The 17,577-nt window shown below is 44.6% G+C and overlaps 2 protein-coding genes and 1 pseudogene across 5 annotated transcripts in view; 2 read left to right on the top strand and 1 right to left on the bottom strand.

The window, feature by feature from the left end:
- Positions 1-1,574: 1,574 nt before the first annotated feature.
- On the bottom strand, positions 1,575-5,755 carry LOC311340240 (sorting nexin-8-like; annotated as a pseudogene). The gene is made up of 12 exons: positions 5,708-5,755; positions 5,448-5,516; positions 5,202-5,322; positions 4,589-4,725; positions 4,321-4,401; positions 3,964-4,018; positions 3,512-3,635; positions 2,869-2,992; positions 2,575-2,646; positions 2,215-2,373; positions 1,938-2,087; positions 1,575-1,835 (listed from the first exon to the last, which is right to left on the bottom strand). The product of its transcript is annotated as a sorting nexin-8-like (transcript).
- Positions 5,756-8,766: 3,011 nt separating this feature from the next.
- Positions 8,767-16,589, top strand: iqce (IQ motif containing E). The gene is made up of 19 exons (XM_084465634.1): positions 8,767-8,936; positions 9,324-9,378; positions 9,500-9,658; positions 10,284-10,379; positions 10,607-10,665; positions 11,094-11,207; positions 11,332-11,382; positions 11,471-11,541; positions 11,635-11,707; positions 11,831-11,871; positions 11,989-12,140; positions 12,564-12,619; positions 12,720-12,946; positions 13,078-13,185; positions 13,399-13,696; positions 13,841-13,924; positions 14,262-14,392; positions 14,657-14,754; positions 15,938-16,589. Exons 1-19 carry the CDS (start codon positions 8,856-8,858, stop codon positions 16,063-16,065), a joined length of 2,082 nt encoding a protein of 693 aa, XP_084321760.1. The 5' UTR covers positions 8,767-8,855; the 3' UTR covers positions 16,066-16,589.
- A 535-nt stretch (positions 16,590-17,124) lies between these two features.
- LOC311340906 (protein tweety homolog 3-like) overlaps positions 17,125-17,577 on the top strand; it is a 24,683-nt gene continuing 24,230 nt past the window's right edge. For 2 of the 3 annotated variants that reach the window (XM_084465813.1, XM_084465811.1), the window contains exon 1: positions 17,125-17,500. The gene's annotated coding sequence lies outside the window, so the exon portion shown is untranslated. Of the gene's footprint in view, positions 17,501-17,520 lie in introns of those variants that run through there. The other variant, XM_084465812.1, reaches the window with a different exon arrangement.

The following is a 17,577-nucleotide window of genomic DNA, read 5'->3' as shown; positions in this document are numbered from 1 at the left end:
ATTATTTCGACTGTAGGTCTCTGTCTAGCTTGCATTCTCCCACCAACCCCCCCCCCCCCCCCCCCTCTCTCTTGCTCTCTCTCTCTCGCTCTGTGTCTCTGCCTCTCACACAAGTTTCTCTCTGATGGTTCCCTGGGATACATCTCGTCATGGTAACCATATGATTGCGGTCGGGGGAGAGGTCATGTCTGGGAAATCGTTCAACAAAATGTTTCTTTAGAGGACAGCATAATCAGACATTCTGATACTGCTGACATTCCCAATGAACCGACCAATATTTACATCACACACACACACACACCATGTCCCTCTTGCAAACAGCACATACATACTTGACAGTGTCTGATGTGGTGGGACATCAGGATCCCTGGTTCTGTAACCCATGCTTCACTCACAAACATACTCACTACTACAACTTGGCCACTTTCTTCCTTCTCGTCTCTGTATCTCAAGATTGTGTGCTTCTGTTGACGTCAATACTGTATGTTTCAGGAAGACTGATATAGCTCCTCATTGGATGTATCAATGTTGATGACGCCTGGAGTCCCCAGGGGGCAAGGCCTATCACAGGGAAACAGAAGACGGACGGCCACAGGAAAAAGGAAAGGGACAGGAAGAGCAAGCGGTGCGGCAAGAGGAAGGCCGGTGGGTAGAGGAAGAGGGACAGCATCAGCAGGCAGCACGGCAGTAGTGAGCAGGATACATGACCTACCCAGACCAAAATGGCAAGTCAGTTTAGAGGAACGAGGTTGTAGTTTACGTTTCAGCTCTTGTCACTTGTTGTGTAGAGCTGGCCCCTGTGAGGTCAAATACATATTCAGATGATTAGGAATAACCATCATTTACCATCTCAGAAAAATTGAGATCACAGCCATACCACTATTCAGACAGAACAGTAGCATATCAAAGTTCTGCTACTACGGTCTGATAAATGGTGCTTACCTGTCTGGTAGAACACATGTGAGATGGGCGTCTTTCTATAGTCCTAGCTCCTTGCAAAGCTCTCCATCTTGGGAATGCCGCACCAATGTTAGCCTACTTTCGTAGGCTATCTCTCCTCTTGTCAGATACTCTTCTTGGGTCGCTTGATTCACAGCTTTGGCACAAAATGGATGACTGAATAATCGTGTTCCATCACGACTGAGCCATAAAAACAATATATATAAACAATGTGTTTCCCTTATTTCCCGGATGCTAGTGGTTGAGGGAAAATGATGCCGTTAACACTCAACAAAATTGCACGGGACGTTTCCATTTTAAAAGTATGGATTTCCCTGAGTTTAGCAATGGTTGGAAACAATTGGGATAATGTAAGTACACAACAAAAAATATATATAACATACGCCTAGTGGTTTTTACCTATTTTATTAACAAAATCATACATATTAGGCCTTTAAATAATATGAAATAGTTATCTTCCAAAATCACACATTTTGCATAATACATATAATACATTTGTTTTAATAATGTATTGCAGAACACTGGCATCTAGTTGTAAAATTCAGAGTTGACATGTTATAGATTAGAATAATGGTGTGTAAAAAAGAAAAGATAAGTGTGTTCGTCAGAGGAGCTCATCTGTGCTGGGGCCTGTTGTCTGGGGAAGGATGGGGGATGTGTTTGACTTGGTTGCTAGGGCAAGGACTGGGGCGATTCGGGCTGTTCGAGGGGTCTCCATGAATGGACGGGGCCAGAAACCCAGAACTAGATGTGAAACTAACAGAGTAAAGTTCGGAGGAGGAGGAAGGCGAGAGGATCTCATCGGGCTCGGGGCTGCTGGAATGCTCCCGTAGGCTCGTCAGCTTGAAACCCAGTTCAGACCACAGCGCCCCCATCTGGACATAGGAAGAATGACAAACAGTTTAGACATAATATGTAAAGTTGACTGTTTTGAGTAATATAAATAAGCATTACATGTTGTGTGTCATTTTGTTTACCTCAGCGTGAACCTGTCCCTGGGTGCGTATGAAGCCTGACAGTATCTGTGTGACCAGAGGCAGGAGTCCGAGGAAGAGCTGAGTCTCCTGGTAAAGACACAGCAGCGAAAAGTCGTTCCTCAACTCCATGGTGACGATTGCATTCTCCTGCTACAAAGAGGGAGAAAGGCAAAGAGTGACAAAGGGATAAAGAGAGGCACAGATCAGCTGGTGCACCTTACCAGTTATGGGATAGTGTGGCGGTGGGCTGCTGTACCTTACCATTGGCCTAGTGTACCTTAGTGAGGTGTGACTCCGGCTGCTGAAAGCTGAGGATGTCGGCGAATGCCAGGCTGTTGGTTGTCGTGGCTCCCTGGTGGAGATTAGACGTAGACTTCTGCAGAAGAGCTTTCCGGTGCTCTATAAACATGCTGTGCCCATGGCGATCCCACAGTTCCTGCACATGAATGCAGATGCCATTAACTGGGTATATATCTATTTTTTTTCCCCCCACAAAACGTCGCCCTTTTGTGTCCCAAAATACCCCAAGAGGAAAGACATTCACTATAGATAAAGATGCCGGCTCATTATTTTAATATTTGGGCCTTTGCTTAACAGAAACGACCAATGGCAGAACCAGTGGATTTCACTGCAGTACCTTGTAGGCGTGAAGAAGGTCCACAAACATGTTCAGTATGTCCAACACGTCCATCTCCTTCAGGCTTTCCTGCTTCTCAATGTCATCATAAACAGAGGTCACACACACACACACACACACACACACACACACGCACGCACACACACACACACACACACACACACACACACACACACACACACACACACACACACACACACACACACACACACACACACACACACACAGAAAGAGAGAGTTTACTCTCTCTTCTTCACAGCACTAAGTCTGTAATGCTGTCTTTGTGTAGTTTACCTTCTGTTCTGCTTTAGTGACCAGTGACGTGAACTCCTTTGACATTCGTCTCAGACACTGTCTCTGTGTGCTCCACACTCTCTGGACATGCTCCTGCTTCGGCCCCGGACAGTGACCCAGCATACTGGAAGGAAACAGCATGATGGAGCTATTAACGTCTTGCCCTTTCATCCTCCTCCTGTCCATCCAGCCACACCGCCATCCATCCACCTCCATTTACAATCCATCCATCTATCTACCATCCATCTACCATCCTTCACTCCATTCAATCTGTCCATCCATCCATCTATCTGCCATCCATCTACCATCCTTCACTCCATTCATAATCTGTCCATCCATCCATCCATCTATCTGCCATCCATCTACCATCCTTCACTCCATTTATAATCTGTCCATCCATCCATCCATCCACCTATCTACCATCCATCTACCATCCTTCACTCCATTTATAATCTGTCCATCCATCCATCTATCTACCATCCATCTACCATCCATCACTCCATTTATAATCTGTCCATCCATCCACCTATCTACCATCCATCTACCATCCTTCACTCCATGTATAATCTGTCCATCCAGCCATTCATCCTTCCTTCAGTCCACATCCCCTCATCCATGCCCTCAGTGGGCAGGGTTCCCTGACCTCTCTGGCTAATCGTACCCCAGTTCATGGGAGAAGAGCTGCAGATCTGTTGCGTGTTCGTTGGACCTTTGAGTCATTCTTTCCATCTTGTCCCTCAGGTGTTGGAAACTTGACTCAATGTTTCCTGGTGATAGGGTGAATGTTACTGAGCTGTAAGCAAAGTATATGCACACAGAATGGCCCTTGATATTCTGATCAATCATTCTATCAATAGATAGTACACACAGTACTATGTAATAACCACTATTTGATCATTTGGCAGAAGCTTTTATACAAACCAGCTTTTTCAAAGACATTGTCATTGATGAGCAGCAGCGTGAGGCATCTTGATTAGAGATTTAGTGTTGTGTTGTGTTAATATATACTTCTATGTATATTTAGCACATGTCTATTATCTGTATATAGATTTCATAAATATTTCATATCTAAATATTCAATCTTTAATCTGTTACCTATGAATTCACGACAAGAGGCCACCTGATCTTCAACGTCAGCAGGTAAATTGTCCTTTTGAGAGAAGGAAAATCAAACCAAGATTAAGCTATTAAAAGTCATCTCACAAGTACTGAAACATGGCAACTACATATTTCATAAGGATTCCTTTAAATATTCAGTCAGAAATGCAGACCAAGCAACTTTACATCCAAACCTTTACTTTTCACCATGAAAAGTAAGGATAGGAATTATTCACAAGAAAGCCTAATAAATCCAAGGCTTGCAAAATACATGAAAGCAGGAGGAAATAGAGGGGGAAAACCCTCTATCAGCAGATATTTTCGATAACATTGATGATGTTTATCTCACAACACCTTGGCCTGGCATGCGCTCCAATTGGTCATGAACTCATCCCCTAGGTTTTTGAAGGATTCTCTCAGTTTCTTCTGCACATCCTTTAGAGCGTGAAGAAGAAAGGGTGGGGATGAAGTTTAGTTGTCGTAGGCCAAGGAAAACAAACTTTCTGCATGACATTCTGGCCTTTCATCGTAGTGCACATTAAAAATGATACATTCATTTTTAACATAGAGTGACTTGCATTGCTTTTGTTATAGTGTGTGTGTGTGTGTGTGTGTGTGTCACCTCTGCGCTGGCACAGAGGAAGATGTCCACCATGCCGTCCTTACTCATGAAAGGGTGCTGTACGATGAGCGCGATGAACCTCTCCAACCCCTGCCGCCGGCACTCAATGAAGTCTTTCTCCGACTGGGAGGACAGCACTGGAACACACAGCATAACAAAGATTAATATTATTGACGTCTGGGTCCAACATCTATTTAGTGGGTGTTTGTGAATTGTAAACTTAACCAATCCTCAGATTAAATGTTTTCTCACACAGACCCGAAATTCTTTTATCAGAGATGGGAAGACCACCGAATTGTAAAGGAGGCGCCTTTCAAAACATGAATCACATCTGATTCATAACATTATTTATCTGGTTGTCATAGTATAAGTGATCTGACGACATTCATAGCTGGAGGGTGAGCTTAGTAAACACGTGTTACCGTTAAATACATTAAACATTTAATAACATGGCACATTTCTATCCCAAATTACCCTGTGACTATGTGACGCCTGCAGCTGAGGCTGCCTACATTGAGTATGAGGATCAAACCCTGCAAGTCAACCACCACAGCCACTATACCACCCATAATGGTATGTCTTGGGTGTCTCCGGCGTCCTGGAGGCCTCTTACCCCCCTTAAGCATCCTCTTTGGGGGCAGCTGGGAGACCATCCTGTAGGGGAACCTCTGGATCAACAGCATGCGGAACACATCAAAGTCGTTGTAGCTCCTGTGCACCGGTAGTCTGTAGCGCTGGGAGCACACTGGCATGGGCACACTGGAAACACACACTCATTCGTAGATTTATAGCTGTGAATTCAACCCAACAATCTGTTGTGTGAGTATGTGTGTGTGTGTGTGTCTGCGTGTTTGCTAACCTTTGTTGTGATTTCGTATTGCACATGTTTGAGGAAGGGAAGTCCTTTCTTCTCTGGCATCAAATCAACCTGTAAACGTTTATCATTATTTGATGAAGCTATGATTGCTTTTAACAACATATTATAAATATATGTTCTGATGACAATCTTATTTTAAAGGATCATATGCATACAGCTAGATTGACTTTTGACATATTTCTAATGTTTCCTATATTGCTAACACTCTTTTGTGAGTATTTCGTATGCCTACACCTATATACCTTTACAGAGTGTCTGTTCAACAGAGAGGGGGATGTTGGGGAATCCATAAGAGGTTCCTGTTCGCTGCTCCTGCATGCCCACACACACACACACACACACACACACACAGTGAAAGAGAGGAAAGTAAAAATGCAGTCAATGTAAGTACAACTATTCAATTATGACAAACATCTGAAACACAAATCGTACCTGGAATACATCTGGCAAAGAGGGTAGGGTAGGCTTGGCGTGAAAAACAGAACAGAAGCATAAAACAGTGATTCTACAGAGAACTAGAAGGCAGTCAAAACCTATAGATAAACCCATAACCCATAAACCTATCTCTATGATTTCCAGGACAACGCTCAAAAAGCCCTCAATGTCCTTTTGGTCTCTTCTTCCAACCAATGACAGGGTAGTGTCTGGGACTTTAAAGTGAAAGACTAAGCCCATTACACTAAGATGGTGTCAGGGTCTAGTGCAAGTTGAGGTCAGCCCATTCCTTTCCATCAGGGAAGGATTAACCTGACCGGCGGACATGCACGGTGGATTTTAAGTAACACACGCAACAGCATACACACAAGAGCATTCTCTTTCCCAAAAAACAAGCAACCAGCGGATATTGTGTTTTTGTGTTTGTGTCTGTGTGTGTTGGTTTCTGGTTTTCTGTGCTTGGAAATAACAGACATGGACAGGCAGTATAATTTGAGTATTGTATATAAAAGTATTGAGATCCAAGTTTTTTAACGTCAATAATTCTTTAGACACAGACAAAGGGGCCTGAGTCCAAAAATAATGAATACATTGGTCGGTTTCTAATTGATTTTTCATTGCTGAATGGCAAAAACTACACAATGAAACAGTGCTGTCCTTGAAGCTACACAATAGAGCAGAGCATATGACGCACAGACTGCAGACTTGGCAAGAGGTAGATACTGCAGAAAAAGCCAGGGTCAAATAAGGTGTGTACAGCGAGTTGCGGCTTACACACACACACACACACACACACACACACACACACACACACACGCACACACACGCACACGCACGCACACACACACACACACACACACACACACACACACACATTTCATTTCTATACATCTTGAAACACACACACACACACACACACACACACACACACACACACACACACACACACACAGAGCCCCCAACACACACAGACGCACACATAACTCTCAAACATTGCGCATCAGAGTTTTACAAGTGATAAAGCATTCAAAGTTCTGCCAGAACATATTTCACACCAGGATCCCAAACAATTTGTCTTTTCAATTAGTTATTTTCCACGAATCTATGATCTATCTACTATAGCATTATAGTCCTTACCAAGTCTTCTCTGTGCGGGTTCAACTTGAAGAAACCTGTAACTGTCTGGATCTACAGCTCACCATCTGAACAGCTCTCACTACCCACTGAAGCATTTTGTCAACAGCTCTTATTCATGGCTCGAGGTCCTCCTCCATGATTAGAGCGCGTTTCTACACGGTTACCTGGAGCATTAAAGATTACACAACATGACCCTGTGAGGGCGGATGTGCGTGTTCAAGGGAAGACTGGCCATCTGTGAGTTCTGTTGAATTACAGAACGACCGGTAGATTCAGGTATCTCGCTGGCCTGGCCCATTCAGGAGCAATTAGAATTGAATACATATGAATGAATTTATACAATTATTGATTATTACTGAAAAAATCAGGCCTAGGTCCAATCTGACGGCAATACAGTCCCAGTCTGTTCCTGTGTGTGTGTGTGTGTGTGTGTGTGTGTGTGTGTGTGTGTGTGTGTGTGTGTGTGTGTGTGTGTTCAGGGTACTTCTCCATTGTCTGCGAACAATCTACCTAACAAGATATGAACAGACATGTCATTGTGACATAACCATTTATTAAATACTGCAATGATGTCAATGACCTTCTGACCTTGTCAAACCAGATTAGGATTAGATGTTCAATTGTCAACCAATGTATGGGATTACATTTTTTATTTTATTAAACCTTTATTCAACAAGGTCTCATTGAGATTAAAATCAATTTTTCAAAAGAGACCTGGCCAAGAAGACAGCATCAATCAAACCGACATACATTTAGGTTTCACGCAAACAAAATGCACACTGATTATACAATTCAGACTTTTTGTTAGACAATTTTAAGTGTTTCTGGATGGTGTTCCACGCAAAGGGGTCTGCGTTCTAACAGCTTTTATAGAGCTTTTCCCAGCTCAGTGCAAGCACACGCAACAAAGAACTGCAGAATGTCTTGCGAGCGCAGGCTATAATGGTTTTGGGTACTAAATATATATGTACCTTAGTAAGGACAAGTCCAAGTAGTTTTTTTTTATAAATAAAACTCAACCATTGCCACTCTTGCGCACTACTAAAAAAAAATAGATATAAGCCTATATATTGCCAGAGAAATATAGACCGTCACCTATCAATAAATAAAGAAATGTAATAAACAATAAATAAACAATGTTAAACAATAAACAATGTTTATGTGTGTGTAAGAATATTGTCAATCTCATCGAGGGTCATGTCAGTTTTAACTATAAAATAAATTTTACCAAAATCAAAATCATTACTTATTATTCAGTTGTAGCATTGTTATTGTTAAACATTTTGCACTTTTGGTTCCAAACATTTTTATCGTTCAGCACACAAAAATCTAATAAATTATGATTCTGTTCGATCGGCTTGTCTCCTGATGTCATATGCATTCTCACGTTGTATTGGAGGAGAGCAATTTAGGTCCCTCCTTTAAGCGCGCCTCCACCAATAAGGTGTGACTTTCAATAATTAGAAAGCGGAAAACAGAAATCTATTGGTAGGCAGCTGTGGGTTTTCCTACAATGTATCTGCCTGGTTGCTAGACGACTCCACACTGAAACGATGGTAGGAAAACAGTAAACACAATAGATAGGTGTCATTTTTCTTCAAGTCAAACTATGCATCGGACGGCTTTATTATTGACGCAGTGTGTTGCTATGGATGCGTTGTTCTCGTTACGTGAATCCTATCAGTAGTATGACATTCATGAGGATTTTGCACTGCCGACCGTGGGAAACTGAAGTGTGATTTACAACACCATGAGTGTACCACACAAGGAAAGAAAAGTTGTCCAAGGAGCACAGAGTGGACTACAGCCTTCGCTATAATGTCCTGTACAACAAGTGCCAAGCTGTCTCTGTCCCTGGAAGCCAGTGATGTTCAGACGGACGAGGACTTCGAGGAGCTGGTAATTCTCAGCCTTCTGTGTCTAATGTCTGGTTTGCGTATCTTTCCGTCGTTCCCATTCTCCTACTTGTATTTTCTTATTCTTCCAGGAGTCTTATGTCTACTTTCATGGGGATTTCTGATTCATTGTGGTGTGTGGCCATGTGAAGTCAAAGCATGAATCAATTCCTGCCGATCTGGTAGTTTCTTAACGTGTGGTTAATGTGGTAACAATGCACTCATCCCTTACCCTAAATATACCCCTTAGGCTTTCCCACTTTCTTTGGCACTGTTACTATAGTGGCAGTGCCTCCTCCGATTTAGAAATGTATATCTATCACATGCAAGTGCAAACTCGCAGCCTAATAGCGTTGTCTTGTCTTGGATTTGTGCTTTTATGTTAAATCAGACTCAGAGAACAACGACGAGGAAGAGAATGTCCAGCAAACCCCCTTCTTCTCCAAGTAAGTTACTTTAGCCCAACTGTCGTTCTATATTGGAGATTTGGACATTGTCAACAATGAGCTGAAGTTGAAATCTGTTCAGAATGATGGTAGTAAATATCTGTGTGTGTGTGTGTTAAAGGGTCCCCGTACCTCAGCAGTCTGAAGGTTGGCTCCAAGCGTGTGGCCGTGTCGGCATGGCGACTGCCCAGGGCCTCCCTGGGGGACGCGAGTGTGGCGTCGGCGGACACCCTGGGCGCCGCCGCCTCCCCGTGCCTCACCTCCCTCAGCAACGGCAACGGTAGGCAGGGTGTCAACACAGCCGTGTAACCATGGTGACGTAGGAGGAGTGGCGGCTTCCCGAGAGAGAGAGAGAGAGAGAGAGAGAGAGAGAGAGAGAGAGAGAGAGAGAGAGAGAGAGAGAGAGAGAGAGAGAGAGAGAGAGAGAGAGAGAGAGAGAGAGAGAGAGAGAGAGAGAGAGAGAGAGAGAGAGAGAGACTGACTATCTCCCAGACTTGTTTAGACAGCTGACAACTGGTTGTTGAATCTCGTGGGGTTTTCGGTTTCCTGTTGGATGTCAATCAAGGGAGCGTTAAAGGAGGGTTAAAATGTCAGAAGTGAAACACTCAAGATGCTCCAGCTGTCTGCCCGTGTGTGAGATTTAGTGTAAATGTTCTTGAAACTTCTTGAACAGGAACTGTTAATGAATGACTCATGTTGATAAAATGATCCATGTTTTCATTCATTCATGACATGTGGTGGTATCATGATTGAATCCGTCTGACTATCTCTCTCTGTCTTTCTCTCTCCCTTCGTTTTCCTCATTTTTTATATCACTCTCTACTCTTTCTCTCTTTCTCACCCCTTCTTCCCTATCTGTCTTCTCTCTGCCTTCTCCTTCTCACCCTCCCCTCACTCTCCATCAGGTATGTCTCAGTCGATGAGGTCAGAGTATGACGTCACAGCCCATATCCTGAGCCTGACCTCCAGGAAGCACAAGCAATTGCGCTCTACATCCAATGGTGTGTGTGTGTGTGTGTGTGTGTGTGTGTGTGCGCTTAACCTTTTTTTTATTCAGGTGAACATGCGACAGAGAATTACAAACTGTGAAACAATAATGCACGTTCTAATCTGTGCTGGTACTCCAACTACTCATGTGCATGTAATGAAACTGGTCATAATATAGTCATCAAGACATGTGAAGGTATGTATGTGCTGCTTAGTTACTCTTTCCTTCTCATCTGTTCAGGTAGAGTCGACCACGGAGACAAGGAAGAGATGTACGATGAAAACATCCGCCTAAAAAAAGTAAACAAGAACAATAATTTATTTCCGCATAAAGGTTACTTTTTTTAGTACTTTTTTTTTTTTTTAAGGTTATTTATTTATTTATTTTTTATTCATGAAGAAAGACTTTATTGTCAACACTGGTCTCTAGAGGGATATAAACCAATTTATTTTTTGTTTAGTCTTTGCAGCATCTGTCCTGTTTTAAACCATAACAATTACACTCAGAAAATGCTGGAGGGATCCAGATAATCAAAAGACTGTTCTGGCCCACTTTAGTCACAATTGTAAAGTGAATGATCAAGGTAATCTGGTTATGTCGTGATAAAAATATTCTGATGGCTTGCAGTGTCGAAGATCCTGTCATGTTTTTATCATATGATGAATCGATTTTCTTTGAAAGATCTTGATTGTGCAACAGAAACATGGCTGTAACTCAATTTGTTCAGAGTCTGGTGGACCAGAGGACTGACAACCAGCAGATGAAGGCCAAGCTGCGACGCCTGGAGGAGGATACGGCCAGAAGAGAGAAGCAAATTGAGGAGCTCTTGGATCCCACCAAAGTAGGACTAGTTGTCATTATCAAAGGATTCACAAGATGTCGTAATCATCCACAATGTCAGTCAAGGAGAACAGAAGATCAGACCACTTTTAAAATCAACTCCCCCCTTTTTTTTTTTGTTACAGGGTCCTGAATATACTCGTAGTTTTGTGGATAAGAACAAGGAGGGCGGTGTGGTGAGTGTGTTTTTTTATCTTTAATCTTCCAAAACGTTTGAATGTAAATTGGCAGGCTTATCAACCCTGGATCTGTGCTGTTCTCAAGGTCATAAAGGGGCTGAAACAGAGGATTCTGAAACTGGAACAGCAGTGTAGGGAGAAGGAGAACGCCTTAAGGTAAGCCCTTCTCCAACCTAACCTACCCCTCACACGTATTGGTGTAGATGCGCCTGTTATTCACAGTCTTTTCCTCACCTTCTATTCTGTCAGTAAACTGCAAAGTGAGCTGAGGACCACCAACTTGGAGGAGTTAAAGATCACTGTGGAAATGTACTTTGAGGAGGTAATGTCTTTGTGTCTAGAATAATCAATGAAAGTAATTTCTGGTTTCAGCACAGATAACATTCCTCTGAGTATGCTAATTAGGCAGCAATCTAATCTTGGGTCATCCGTATCTTTCCTGTAGATGAAGAGGTTGACAATTCTTCTCAACGCCGCAGAGAAAAGGTATTGAACGCGCCCCTTGCAAGTCCTTTACTTGGACGTGGGTGGATGTTAGGCAGACAAATCCTTTAGTCCACGGTAAAGTGAGAAATAGCGGGTAACTCTGCTGTGTTTCCGTAGCAGTCGAGCAGAGACGAGGGGCTCCCAGAGGCAGCAGAAGGCCCTGGGGGCCACGGTCCTGCGTCTGTCTGAGAGTCTGAAGCAGCTGCAACTGGACAACTCTACTCTCAGAGAGGAGCTCAGCACGGACAGCCCTGCCGAGGGGATCAAAGGTGCACGCACACACGCAGACGTACACATATCCGTCAAAGCACACAGCCCACACACACAGAGGCCCCTTGGCTCCTGTCGGGGAGTGGGTGCGTTGCACTTGTGTTCGTTTCCCAGCCGTGGTCTCAGCCTCTCAGTGTGAACTCTGAACAAAAGCGTCCTCGTGAGTGTGTGTCCCTCAGTTGGAGAAAAAAAAAAAAGAGAGAGTTATGAAGATAGACAGGCAGTGGTACACACTGTTCAACAAACAAAGCAATCATGTAGTTCACCTGTGTTGAATTGATTGTGTTCCTGCTCATCCTAAGCTGTGTGTGTGTGTGTGTGTGTGTGTGTGTGTGTGTGTGTGTGTGTGTGTGTGTGTGTGTGTGTGTGTGTGTGTGTGTGTGTGTGTGTGTGTGTGTGTGTGTGTGTGTGTGTGTGTGAAGGTTACAGAGAGTGGAGTAAACAGAGGCTAGTGAGAAGACTGTTGGAGTTAGAGAAGGTAGGAGCACCAGTTTCACATTGCAGTACAAGTGTGAGTTTTTTTCCCTGAATCTATTTTGTCTCTGGACAACACAAACCTCTTCGCCTTGCTCTCTCAGAGGTTGGAAGCTGGCAGAAAACATGCCCCATCAGCAAAGAGCAGCTGCCAATCGGAGCAAGGGGTTCAGACCGTGCCTAAGGAGAATCTGGATGTTCTAGAGGCGGTTACCGTGGCAACAGAAGAAGTGGTTCCCGTGGGAACGGAGGAGATGTTGTTTTTGCGAGGTCGTGTTGATGTATTGGAGGAGGAGCGGAAGTTGCTTCAGGAGACGCTGGCCAGTAAAGAGTACGTGAAATGTTGCATGTGGCCAACGTTTACACTGCCCCCTGGTGGAGTTAATGAACATCTACCTTTTCAAACGAAGATGCCCATGTTGAAACCTATTTATAACGTGTTGTTGCTGTATTTTGGTGCAGTGTTGAGCTGTTACGGCTCAAGGCGGAGATGGAAGAATTGGAACAAGAGACAGAAAGATGGAAGGATGAACAAGTAAAAAAACATGAAAAAGAGCGCAACGAGCACAGGTGTGTTGAACCTGTGATGTATCACATCAGTGGTTTATAACGTGTGTGCAAAATATGTAGGGTTTGCACAAAAAATAAGTGTTATTTTCACATTCATATTGATTAAATTCAGGTGTTAATCATGGCGAACATCCTTGTCCATTATGCCAATATGTGTCAGTCATGTAGCAGCGTCTGGGCTGTAAGGGCACATCTGTGTCTGTCTGTCATCAGAGAGGAGTCGTTGCGGTTGCGGTTGAAAATCCAAACTCTGGAGGAGAAGGACAGGGAGCGACCGGTGCCGGCCCCGGAGGGCCCCGCTCCGGCCTCCCCCGAGGCCCCCCGAGAGGCCGGGGCCCGGGACGGCGCGGCACCTGAGGATCCGGAGGGTCCGGAGGGGAGGCGGAGGACGGCGCCGGGGAGGGGGAACGCAGAGGAGAGGAGAAGGAGAAGAGCAGAAACCAGATTAAAGAAGGAGCGGGACAAGGCGGCGAGGACCATTCAGAACGGCTGGAGGGAACACAGACAAAAAGTGTGTGGAGAGAAGGGAACCTTGTAGCTATGAGCGCTACGGCTGTGTTATTGCAGTGTATTGTCTGTTATTGTTCTTCCGTTCTCTGCTTGCACTTCATTACACACTCCCTCCTCCTCCTTCTCCTCCTCCTCTTCTCTGTAGGACGTCGTGATGCTGCAGTCAACGCTGAGAGGCCATCTACTGCGACACGCTCGGCTCAGAGAAGCGTCTCTCACAGACGCCAAGGTGCAGCGCAAGCTCCCTGGCGATACCAGAGCCACATAAAGCAGCAAATGTGTTGTAGCGGCGTAGCCTCGTGGTGGCCTTGAAGGGTCGCGATTCAGCACTTCAGACATTTGATTTGTTCACATATTTTTCCCAGATCCATCCTATATTCAGATCCTCGAATAAATGTGCCATATTTGGGGGCAGTTGAGAATGGAATGTAGTGTTTAGTTCATGCATGCCAGGAATGGCTAGAGGGTGTTGTATCCAAAAGGTTTCTCCTATAGCAAACCCCTTACCACTCTTCCACATTCCTTCCACATTCCTTTTCCGCTTACAACCTTCACCTCTTTTTCAGTCAGTCCCCCCACACAGCAGAGGTGACTGTGGGGACGTCTCTGCTGATGGACAGATGGATGCTGCTGCCGTGACGACCATTCAGTCTGTCTTCAGGGGACACCTGGTTCGCTGTGGGCTGACTACACAAAGGTATGCTGCAGCTACCCAAGGAGATGTAGCATAGTAATAACATGGGTCATGGTTCAGGTGTGTGTGTGTGTGTGTGTGTGTGTGTGTGTGTGTGTGTGTGTGTGTGTGTGTGTGTGTGTGTGTGTGTGTGTGTGTGTGTGTGTGTGTGTGTGTGTGTGTGTGTGTGTGTGTGTGTGTGTGTGTGTGGCGTATTCAAAACATGATCATCACATGCATGTCAACAGACAAATTAAAGTGTGTGTGTGTGTGTGTGTGTGTGTGTAGCTCCTTCTCCCCTATGCCTTCCACTCACGGCAGCAGTTCAGCCATCCAGGTGTCAGGAAGACAAGGCAGTTTCTCTCCGTGTCCTCCCAGCAGACCAGGTAACCCGGAAAAGATCTGCATTTGCACACGCACAAAACTCCTCATTATTATCATTAAATTGACCAGGATTATTATTGTCATTTTGGAGCATGGATACCACAAACACGCCTCTTAATATAAAAACAAGCACATGAAAAACAACAACAGCCAAGAACTTCTTTTTTTTGTACATTGTCAACAAAATTGACGCCACAGTTATTAAATGAACCATCTTTATCTTATCCTGTATTCTTTTCCGTGAGGTACATTACATTGTAATAGCTTGTAGTGAAACTTTAGTACCCGTGTCGGCTGTTAATCCGGTGGAAAGGTCTGGCAGGGCAGTACGGTGCTCCTCTGCGATGGGTGTAGCTCTGCAAGAAGGACACCTTCACATTGTCTCTGAATTATGGACCGCCGCCGCAGCCCCGTGTCACGTTTCAAATGAAACCATTGAACCATGAGCCATTCCCAGGTGGCCTCTTCCCATCCAATACATAACGCTGTCTTCTGTGTGATCCCTGTCACCGAGCACCACCACAGCGCCCAGGATACAGCCGGCTTGTGAGGGGGCCCAGGCTGTGTGTGTTTCATATTGTGTCAGAGTGTTAAGTCCTTTTAAAGGTACTGGAGGTGGCTGAGAGAGAGAGAGAGAGAGAGAGAGAGAGAGAGAGAGAGAGAGAGAGAGAGAGAGAGAGAGAGAGAGAGAGAGAGAGAGAGAGAGAGAGAGAGAGAGAGAGAGAGAGAGAGAGAGAGAGAGAGAGAGAGAGAGAGAGAGAGAGAGAGAGAGAGAGAGAGAGAGAGAGAGAGAGGTTTTGAAACTAAAGCAGCTAAAGACGTCCTCTCTCTCTCTCTGCTCACTTCCCTTCCTCCGTTTCGCCACCATCTTGAGCACCTGTGATTGACAGGCGAGATGGTTTCCTCTGAGCAACCAGGAAAGAGATGCCCTGTCAGAAAGGAACAGGCAGCTAACATCTAAAGTGGCTGGTACAGAGGCAGACGCAGTCAACATAAAACAGCTGTTCTTTTTAGACACTGACAGTGAATAAAAACACTTACTAATAGCATTTCACTCACTAATAGCCGAATGCTGACTCTGCCATTTGTAAAAAAAATGACACTCAAATAACCACGGTTGAATCCTATACGAGAGTACCGCGGTGTCCTGTCAGTATTCTGATGAGGTTGGTTCTTCTTCCACAGCTCAGGTGGAGCTCCATTGTGAAGTGCCCCCCCCACGAGGTGCCACGCCCATCGACTCGGATGACTCTGACGACATTGTTGTGTCCCCCACGCGCCCGCTGAGATCCAGAGAGAAGATGCTGTTATAGACTTCTGTGTGTGTGTGTGTGTGTGTGGGTGCGTGTGTGTGCATGTGTGTCTGATTGGATTAAAGTTCACACAGCAATAAGTAGGCCTACAAAAGTTTTCTTTCGATTCTAATGAGTTCCAGTGATTCATTTCCTACTGGTTGTTTTCATACTGTGGGGATCCAACAATACTTAAGAGACATGCAGGTTGGCGTAGATATCCAATTGCAGGACTTCTCAGTGTAACAGTTATAATAGCAAACTGTACACATACGTACCTCCAGTTCAGCAAAGCAAGTTTTGAGATGTGCAAACATGCAGAGCCCAACAGCACTTTTAATTTTTTTACGTCATGAACTGTCTTATGTCACTTATTAATGCTGTCTTTGCCAGATTTCCACAATGCACCGCATTTGCATTGTCCATCTCAAAAAGTGCCTGATGTATGTAACAGCAAATACGGTTTATATAGCTCAAAAATCGAGAGCATACCATTGCAAAGGTTTGTTTTCTAAATACCTGTACTGATGTTTCAAAAAGATGAGATTACCTGATTGGATCATTCCTGACTGATTGCAAGTTTTGGGTTACATTGTTGATTCATTAAATGTAAGTTAAAACATGCTACATTACGCGCATCTGACTCTTACTACATCGCTATGTATTGCACACATATAGGCCCATGGCCTATAAATCAAGCAATGCCAGCCATGTCTACTGATGGACTGCAGAGGAAGGTGCAGGCTAATCTGCGAATAAAAGAAAATAATTGTGTAATGAGTCGAGTGAGACATTGTAATAAAGTATTTTATATATATATATAAAAAAGAAGGCTGTCCCTTCTCTATGCGGTTGTCGCTCATTCGATGCAATGATGTCCCCGTTATTGGCTGTAACGTGTACTACCATCTTTTCGACATCAGGGGGAGGCCTTTTTGCGCATTTTGCGAGATCTCAGCACAGCTCTGAAAGAAAACACAGGGCAGCAGAGCGAGCTGCCGCAAAGGCCACTGCTTTTTTTTTCCAAGGCGATTGTCTCACGCTCTAAATGCATTAACACGACAGTCGTGGAAGAGCGAAGCCGACGTGTCGGGCGAGAAGGGGAAAATACAGAGCGATTGACCGGACTACCAAAACGACAAATAAACAGACGCGCCGGACTGCGGGTGAACCGAGTTTAACCATTTATATTCCGTCGCGTGGTTAAAAAAAAAAATCCAGATAAAGGAGGAATGCGGTCTTCGTGAAATGTGAACGGATCTGAACATCAACCCAACACTTCAATGTTGTTGCCTGTCGGCGACTCGCTGGTTCAAAGTGCGGGCGTTTGGATGCCCACCGGAGCTGAGATCTTAGCATTTAGCCACGGATCCTGGAAGACAATAGGGGAACACATTACACCAGGCGGTCTTCCCCAAATAGAAAGCCAGGCTTTTCGTCCGCTTAGCTCTCCAAGGTAGGTGGTGCACACAGGTCATCCCCACTGCAGATAGCGCTTAGCCGCTCACACAGCTCATAATTACCTCCACGCCA

The sequence above is a fragment of the Micromesistius poutassou genome (genome assembly GCF_964030765.1).
Source record: "Micromesistius poutassou genome assembly, chromosome: 3".
In the NCBI taxonomy this organism is placed as follows: Eukaryota; Metazoa; Chordata; class Actinopteri; order Gadiformes; family Gadidae; genus Micromesistius; species Micromesistius poutassou.
Note: the sequence above shows the minus strand (reverse complement) of the source record. Positions and strands in the feature narration are given on the sequence as shown.